The sequence below is a fragment of the Sander vitreus genome, chromosome 16 (assembly GCF_031162955.1).
Source record: "Sander vitreus isolate 19-12246 chromosome 16, sanVit1, whole genome shotgun sequence".
Classification (NCBI taxonomy): domain Eukaryota; kingdom Metazoa; phylum Chordata; class Actinopteri; order Perciformes; family Percidae; genus Sander; species Sander vitreus.
Window position 1 is genome coordinate 13,316,826 of NC_135870.1, and position 9,167 is coordinate 13,325,992.

The following is a 9,167-nucleotide window of genomic DNA, read 5'->3' on the forward strand; positions in this document are numbered from 1 at the left end:
TACCTTAATCTGGTTTTAATGACCCTGCGGAGGATCCCCGGAGACTCTGCACTCTTTCCTCCCAGCTGGTTGGACGACAGCAGTTTGCAGAAGTGTGTGTGTTTTCCCTGCAGAAAGCTAAGAGTGTGAGTCGCTGAATCATAATGTGACTAGGAATATTTTTTAGCCACGTGTGTTTTAATGGGGATTATAACTCACCTTTTTTTCGGATAGATTGTTATTTTCTAAGGTGCATACATACATACAAAAATGCAACTTTTCAAGCAAAATCTAATCATTTTATTCTATTTTATAATTTGTGTTTTACTTTCGGTTATTTTGTCATTAAAGTTTAGACGTTCACATGTATTATTTTTGCATCACCGAGTCTATTTTCTCCACGTTATATTCTCTCCTGATAAGCGTTAACTCTGCTATTTCTCCACAAACAAATGCCTTTCTTTGATAGGTTTCCCACCAGCTCTTTGAAATAAAACAATTACCGCGTTCTTTGTGCAATAATTGTCAATCATCCACATTAAATTGATAAGCTTTAAATGGACAGAATAAAAGCTTAAATTGGTTTACAATGAAACAGCTAAGCAGGATGATTTGCTATTGCTGACATGCCCGCGGCTTTACCAGCTCCACATAATGCCATAGGTTAATGCATAAATAAGCAAATCAAATCCATGCGTTACCCCAATTCAATTCATTTAATTCCTCTTTAATAAAGAAGCGGCCCCACCCTCCTGTCCCCCACCATTTACCTCGGATTTGTGCGATGAATGCTATAAATGTAAATCAATCTAGATGAGAAAGAATCCCGTTGAAAGGGAGGAGAAATTTCATCTGGGAAAAGGAGACAAATGTAGGAGGGGCCCGCTCATAAAAAGCAGCTGTTTCACAGTAATCTTTTTTCGTGCCCTGTCACTCACCTTGCCTTTTCACTATCTCCTCAGCTAAAAAAAAAAAAAAACCTCCGCTATTGTATTTAGTTGCCATTTCTTCTTTCCCATTACATTGCCATAATCCATATTCGTCCAGAGAGAGAGAGAGAGCGAAAGAGAAAGAGAGCACAACTTGCCCATTTTTCCGGACAATCCCCTTGTAGTTGTTGGAGTGAAAAGAGGAGTGCATGGATGTCAAATTGTCCTCAAAACACCATGAAAGATTGATTTGCAGCACTTTTCAGGGCCCTGACATTACTTGGAGGGGAGCTGAATAGGAAACCTGTGAGCCGGGGATGGAATAAAGATGTCCTCTCTGCTGGAAAAGAAGGAAAACTGCCCATTTAGCCCCAGTCCATCAAGCCCGAAAAATAGGCAAGAGAGGAAAAAACACAGAGGACTGTGACTATAGAGAAGAAAAGGACCGTATATACTCATCTAAACGTTGTCACAATACCGAGCGGGCTCCGAACAGCCATGAATATTAAACCGCTTACCTCAACAAGGGCTTGAAAAAGTGAACCACGTCAAAGCAGCTTTGCATTTTTTGCATGCGAACAATGCTGTAAAAAAAAACACGTCGAGTTTGTTTCCATTCTTGTTATTCCCGCGCTAACTCCTTACAAAAAAATTAATATTACCACCGCATGAATACCAAATGCATGAGAAAAAAATGGGCGAGCAACTCCCAGACTCAATGACCCAAAAAAACTCAACTCATCACGGAAAATGTTCTTTATTTTATTCTTTTTACATTCTCAAACCCTGTTGCATTCTTAATAGCCTACTTTTAAACAGCGTAAAATTAATATCCATATGTGCTACAGAATGCAGCCTATACATTCTGTTCGCTTTAATTTTTTTTTACAACCCTCTTAGGCTTTTTAAGCACTTTTAATTCTGAAAGTTTTCAATCTTTAGAATACTTAAACATGTATTATGCATTTTAGTCAGTCAGCATGCATTTGCAGCTTTGCACAAACATGTTGCATTCATTTAAAGTCCAGCTCTCTGCAGGATTTACTAAAATAAAGTTTCTCTCTCTCTGCTGTGTGTTTAGAAAGTCTCTGCTGGTGCTTGGCAGTGCAGCGGGCAGGTCCACACGGTGAGGGGTGTGTCATTAATAAGTAATTAGACAGGGCTCACACTGGCCACCTATATAAAGAGAGCCTCGCAGCCTGGCAGGGCAGCTTTACGCACAGACAGTTTGGAGCAGAAGGACGCACTGAGGAGCAGCTCTGGGTGTCCACCTCTTCCTCTACTCTTTTCTGCTTCTTTTTTATCGCTCCACTTGCAGCTGTTATCATTTCAAGGTTTTCTTTTTTTTTTTTTTTCATTTGCAACATGGGCTCCGTGCTACCCGCCGACGCTTTGGCTCTCAAGTCTGGATTTAAGTGTCCGAGCCGCTCGCTGTCAGACGTGATCACCTCGGACATCCTGCACAGCTTCCTGTACGGCAGGTGGAGGAACGTGCTGGGCGAACACCTGGCGGAGGAGCGCCAGAGCGGCAGCAGCCCCAAGACCGCCTTCACCGCCGAGGTGCTGGCTCAGTCCTTCGCCGGAGGTAGGCTGACATGCTGCTTTATTATGGGACTACTTTATTTCATTTGAATCCTGATTGTTTTATCATATTGTTGTATATGTTTGGAAGTTATTCATTGCTGGTTTGCTGCCTAATTTTAGAGATTTTTGTACACGTTTTATTTAAGTTAAATGTGTATTTTTTATGGAATAAAAAAAAATAATCATGATTTGATTACAGTTTCAATGAAAATGTTTTCATGAAGAATGTGCTTATGGGCCTATTAGATCATTATGCAATTCCACACAAATGTGCATCACTGAAATCCAAGAGGACATTTTTTTTCCCCCCACTAATTTAGGCATTTCGTCCTAATAATACCATCACATAGGGCCTATAACTACGAGAAGAACTCCACCAGAAACTAAAATAACTTTTACTGTCCGTCTCATACATTATTTCCCAAAGTTTCTCTCACTAACTTGTTGCTGTTTTAAGCATTTTCCGTCATTTTGCTGCTTTTATTTCGACCCATTTAACGCGTTTACCCTTTCAGAGTTTCGAGACCTCGCGTTTAGAGGCTTGTTAGGCGTGTAACTGCCGCTGATTGAAAGACGCAGGGCATTAAATTCATTTGGTTAACTTTGTGCTTGACCTGGGAAAGTTTCCACTTAAACCTCGAGGAGAGAAAGGTTTCCTTTCTTTGAGATGTCCCAGGTTTTTATCCCGCATTCATCAATCTCCGGACAGTCTCTTTTCCTCTCTTGGCAGCTATGGGGCTCCGGAGCTTTTCTCTTTCTCTCTCCTTAAAAGATTTGCTGTTCCTCGCATAATACACCGTGAAAGCTAAATCTAATGCTATTCATTGCATGTCAACCATCTAATCGCCTTTCCATTTTTTTGTTGCAGAAATTCCTGAGTCTTTTTAACAACTCCTCGTTTCATTCAGCGCAAATTTATTGCTACAAAGTTCTTAAAAGGATAATGAATTTGGAATTAGCCGTTGCTTTTCCAGTAAACTTTAATGAATATCACATCTGAAGCATGACAAATTGCTGGACCCTGGGCAATAGAGGACCATTTAACCTCTATTCTGCTCAGCTTTTTTCGCAGCCTAAAAAAAAAAAAAAAAAATCTTTGATTTTGACATTAAAGAAGCGCACGGTTTTCTTTCTTCCTTTTCCCCCTTTCTGGTGTGGATGAAAATGCTTTCCGAGGGGTTTTTTTCTGCACAACAAAAACTTTCAATTCAACCAGATAATCGAATTAAACGGAGGATAAAGTGTAGCTTAATATTTCGTGACTAAAATAAGATCCAGTCCATTTGCTGCTTTTAGGACTTTTCCAGCAATCCTGTTTCATGGGACGTTTTGGCATCTACTCACCCTGCTGAACAACAGATACTCTGCTTTATCGGAATTACATTTATGTGCAGTTTTACTCGTGCACATTTTTATAGAAATCCATTTGAAGACATTGATGCTCAGTCTCTAATTCTAACATCTACATGTTTTAAATATATATATATATTTTCATGCTCACATTTCTTCTTTATATTTGTAGAGGTGCAGAAGCTGTCCAGCCTGGTGCTGCCCAGCGAAGTGATCATCGCTCAGAGCTCGGTCCCTGGAGAAGGGCTGGGCATCTTCTCAAAGACCTGGATCAAAGCAGGAACCGAGATGGGCCCTTTCACAGGCAGAGTCCTGTCCCCTGAACACGTGGACCTGCTCAAGAATAACAACCTCATGTGGGAGGTGAGTTGAGACTTCAGTTTCTGATGAGTCTTGACGTCATTCATTCAGCCTGCAGGGCAGTAGCCTAAGATCCTGTGCTGCTGTGCTTGAGACAGTGTTTTATAACTTCCTTATAATATTGACGCGTTTTTCCTCGCTGTTGTGCGAGCTCAGGTGTTCAATGAAGACGGCACGGTGCGCTACTTCATCGATGCCAGCCAGGAGGACCAACGCAGCTGGATGACTTACATAAAATGCGCCCGGAATGAGCAGGAGCAAAACCTGGAGGTGGTGCAGATCGGCAGCAGCATCTTCTACAAGGCGGTGGAGGTGAGAATGAACTTTCTTTGCAGTAGGCCTACTGGAGGTCTGTAAACATTGACTGGGCCTTCAGTGGCTTAATGAGATTTTATTGACGACAACAAATGTCCTCTGGAGCAGCGCCGCCTGGTGGCCACAGGGAGAATTGAGTAGGCTATATGATTTCTGTAATTTCATTGTCAGGTTGCAGCAGTCACATAGCAGCACATTGAAATCACATATTGATTATCTGACCTTTTCTCTATTTCCTTCCTTCCTCAGACCATCCCACCAGACCAGGAGCTTCTTGTCTGGTATGGAAACACCCACAACACATTCCTGGGAATCCCTGGAGTTCCGGGAATAGATGAAGAACACCTAAAGAAAAGCAGGAATGGTGAGTCATTGGATCAATATCAGGGCCATTACAGTTTATTTGTCTGGTTTGTCATTGCTTGAGTGAGTCTCATTAAGGCAAACACATGTTAGCCAGTTTATTTCACTGTGGTTCATTTTTAGATCAAAATGTTTGATAGTTTTTTAGAAACATAAAATACAGCTACACATCAGCAACCCCCATTTGAGACCAACTTAATCTCATCTCCCTCCTCTTTGTTTCGTCTCCCAGATGACCCCCACTCCTGTGACGGCCCTTCCTCTTGCTCCCCACCCGCCTCCACCACCACAGCCGGTCGGATGCGCTGCGTCATCTGCCACCGCGGCTTCAACTCCCGCAGCAACCTGCGCTCCCACATGCGCATCCACACTCTGGACAAGCCCTTCGTCTGCCGCTTCTGCAACCGCCGTTTCAGCCAGTCGTCCACGCTCCGAAACCACGTGCGCCTGCACACCGGCGAGCGGCCCTACAAGTGTCACGTCTGTCAGAGCGCCTACTCCCAGCTGGCGGGCCTGAGGGCGCACCAGAAGAGCGCGCGGCACAAACCGGTGGCGCACGCCGCCGACGTGTCATCCAAAGTGTCCCCTCCTCCCCCACAGATGACGGCCATGCCCCATCAGCACCAGAGGCCACTGTTGCACCACATCCCCACCATGGTGCTATGATGACAGAAACACGGAGGGACAGTCACGCAGAACAACGTTGCACTTTAGATTATAGCTGTAGTGGAGAAGTAAAGCAGATGACACAGGCCGTCACTAAGGAAATACATGAGTTGACGTGACAGTAAAGCAGCTCACAAAGACAATTGAATACGTTGCCTTATTTTTATTGCTTGTTTCTTTATGATCAAAATTCCAGCAGAAATATGTTTTAATGATTGTCTGTATTTTGGAAAGCTGAAATAGCCTATGCTAAAAAAACGATTCAAGATTATACAAATAAGTTGTTATTATCTGTGTAATCTTTGAACCAAGTGTCATATATATCACTATAAATGTGAGACAAAACAGATGTTTTCTACATTTTTACAGTGTTTATTTTGCATCACATCAGGTGAAAACAACAGTCAGAGATTTGTACAGGAAGTAGAAACTAAGGGACGTGACCACCAGTGTACATTGTTACAGCTGCATCCTTCCACACAGTAAACTGAAATTGTCACTTTAACCTTGCACACACCGTATGCTATACTGTTGTGTAATTGTAAAATTGTATTGTATGCAACTGTACATGTGAATGTAAATACATTTGTGCTTTCTTCTATTCTAAATAAATATGATATGATATTACATATGGTGGTAGCCTAATTATTGTAGTAACTCACCCATCAAACACCTGTTGCTGTTGTAAAGGCTCCCATCCAGCATACTGTAAACTCTGAGCATATAGTCAATTCCTGTTTTGTCATGTAGTTAACAGGGACTTTGTCTAATAATTTAATTTAATACAGTTTAAATCACTGTACTCCCAATGAAAAAAAGACAATATTATTTTTCAAAGATGATTCAAAGTTTGAAATAAAAACAGAAAAGAGTCCATCGCTTAAACACTTCTGTTATTAAGAAGAAGAAAAAAACATTATTAGAAACACACTTTGCCAAGGTCCTTCTAAATAATGGTTTGTTTTTGTAGGTGATATTAGAATGATTTTAGAGGTGAAATCCAGAAAGGTGATGCTTTCCCTCAATCCATTTTCTGTTCAGCATCACAAGGAAGGGGACGCTAGTACACCAGCAGGTAAGTGGTGGGGTCAAACCCTAGACAGGTAAACATCACATTGGCCAGCAGGTACGAATGTGTTTTATGTCTATGTTAGATCTGTGATGGACTTGGAACGTGTCCAGAGTGGTACCCAGCCGCTGCAACTGTATAAGCAGTTGGCTGCTCAATTCTTAGAGACAACGGTAATATTTTGCTTCATGAAATGCTTTTTTGAAATGATGGGTATTTTATTACTTGGAGTGTTCATACTGTCAATGTGGTTGGTGTGTGTGTGTGTGTGTGTGTGTGTGTGTGTGTGTGTGTGTGTGTTTATTTTGTTGTTTTAATTAACTGCCCGAAGACAATTCTATTCTATCTTTATTAAAACACTTTAATGCACATACAAGTAGCTATAAATAGTTGATACATAACAAAACTGATAGTATTTTATGTATGTCAAAGAGGTGGTATTATTGAAAATGTTTTTTTTATTTTATACTTTATGTGCACTAAGTTGTGAATGCTGACCATCTTTAGTAATGAAAAGTTCCTTAATGTTAAGATAGTGATTAAAAACTTTGAAATATTCTCATTTCATATCTTAATTACCCGCCTCTCTTCAGTCAACAGGTAATGTCAGTTATTTTGTCTTCCACATGATGGCGCCAGATAATCACAAAAAGCGAGTCTCATTTGAGAAAAGTGGGCCTCTCCTGGAGAAACAGGGTAAGGACACTTTAATGACAAATATTACTTGATCTTAACAACAATGTATTTAATTAATTTGATTAATTTGCTGTACCACATTGCATTTCTACCATATAAATGATTTGTACATACAGTAGATGTAAGCTACTTCTGAGCCACTGCAACACTTGTCTGCTGTCAAACATCATCCAACTTCCCAACAAGGAGTTTTTGGACAAGTCATCATTATAACAAGTACAGAGCAACACAGATCAATGTGCTGCAAGTGAATACACTTCAGAGATAAATAAGGTGGAGGGGAAATTTGGGCATCTCTTCTGTCCAGAGGAATTAGGGAGGATTTTGACTGAATGTTGTTTCATCCCTAGAGACTGTCCACACTTTCTGCCCTGCAGAGTGAGGAAAACAAGACAATTTAGCCAACAGACCTACATAGATCATTATGCCAAAATGATACCATTTCACCCAAGCAAGGAGCATCTTTACACTGGTTTGGTCATCCTGCTGCTACCCTGTCCTTCTTTGAGGAGCCACAGCAAGAAGCTATCCATTCAGCGGCATTGCACAGAACTGAAGGAAGACAATGTGAAACAGACATGAATTCCTCTTTTATCTGTTTAGTATCAGCCTCACTGCGCCTGAGATAATGTTGTGGCAGGTAACCTGATCCCACCCCTATCAGGTTTACACCTCCATTTTACACCCAATCCTACCATGCATTTCATGTTATAAGTCTTTACTTTATTAAAATGTTTTTATCCCCACAGTGAAAAGAATAAGGCTTGGGAGCAAACATGTCATTCATCACAATAACATCTAGTTAATAAAACCTGTTTGCTACAAAATTGTCTGTTTAAAAAAATGCTATGAGTGTATATCAGAAAGTTTAAATACTTACCAGAGAATAGCAGTCACAGCATAGTTCCACTTTAATTTCTTCTTTACGAGTTAGTCTTGAAGTCCTCTGTTCCCATGTGGTCAGTGTAATGATGTGTGTGCACTGACACTGCAAGACAATGACACAGCGTTTCTTCAGTTACAGAGACTCTAGTACTCCACTGGCTGATGTCAGTGAACTGAGGGCCACCACACAGGTACAGGACGTATATTTATATTATAACTGTTATGTGTTTTTTTTCCTTAAGGTTCCCATTGCATGTTTACTTCAAAGACATCAAACCGAAGAACAAAATGAGATATTGCGACAGACAGTAGCCTAATTAAGATAAGAACAGTGTATACATTTATGATAAGGGATCATTTCATACAATGTGTATAAATAAATAAAAACTAAATACTCATATGTCCATCATGAGGATTTCTTTGTAATAACAACAACTGCAATCAAGGTGCCAAGACTTGGATGTATATTTGTCAGTATATTTCATTACATAAGATAAATATAGTAACAAAATCACTGGATCATTTTCATGCACACATTAAAATCTCAGCTTCTTCTTCTCAATTTGCAACCTTCAACTCAACTCAAAGCTAGGAGTAGAACTGAGGTTGTAACAAATAAAGTAAAGGAAGTCTTACCATTTCTTTCATAATTTAACAAATAAGTAAAGGTTTTTTACAAGAATTACTTTTCAATCATCATCATCATCATCATCATCATCATCATCATCATCATCATCATCATCATCATCATCATCATCATCGTGGTATTTGTGTATGTTTTAGTATTTACAAGTAAAGAAAAAAAATTCCTAAGAATAAAAAAACAGTCTTTCTGCTTCACTACAAACCATGTCAGTAAATCAGTCTTCACCTCAGCTATATAAAATAGTAAATACATTATTTAATGGGTGCAATATAGCATTGACTGGCGTTTCTCTCTCAGTGCTACAATACAATCTAATATAACTTTG

General features: G+C 40.1%; 1 protein-coding gene and 1 long non-coding RNA gene across 2 annotated transcripts; one reads left to right on the forward strand and one right to left on the reverse strand.

Annotated features, from left to right (window-relative positions):
- The first annotated feature begins 2,132 nt into the window (after window positions 1-2,132).
- prdm12a (PR domain containing 12a) lies at window positions 2,133-6,175 on the forward strand. Its single transcript, XM_078271347.1, has 5 exons — window positions 2,133-2,493; window positions 4,015-4,205; window positions 4,359-4,514; window positions 4,767-4,881; window positions 5,113-6,175. Exons 1-5 carry the CDS (start codon window positions 2,274-2,276, stop codon window positions 5,544-5,546), a joined length of 1,116 nt encoding a protein of 371 aa, XP_078127473.1. The 5' UTR covers window positions 2,133-2,273; the 3' UTR covers window positions 5,547-6,175.
- A 920-nt stretch (window positions 6,176-7,095) lies between these two features.
- On the reverse strand, window positions 7,096-8,314 carry LOC144531723 (uncharacterized). The gene is made up of 3 exons (XR_013503245.1): window positions 8,192-8,314; window positions 7,780-7,863; window positions 7,096-7,682 (listed from the first exon to the last, which is right to left on the reverse strand). It is a non-coding gene; the product is annotated as an uncharacterized LOC144531723 (long non-coding RNA).
- Between the last annotated feature and the right edge of the window lie 853 nt (window positions 8,315-9,167).

What these genes read in the sequence shown, in the direction of transcription:
- prdm12a (XM_078271347.1), top strand. Translation starts at nt 2,274, where the DNA reads ATGGGCTCCGTGCTACCCGCCGACGCTTTGGCTCTCAAGTCTGGATTT. An exon ending in TCTTCTACAAGGCGGTGGAG is followed by an intron (nt 4,515 to 4,766) that starts GTGAGAATGAAC and finishes TTCCTTCCTCAG; the next exon opens with ACCATCCCACCAGACCAGGA. An exon ending in CCTAAAGAAAAGCAGGAATG is followed by an intron (nt 4,882 to 5,112) that starts GTGAGTCATTGG and finishes TTCGTCTCCCAG; the next exon opens with ATGACCCCCACTCCTGTGAC.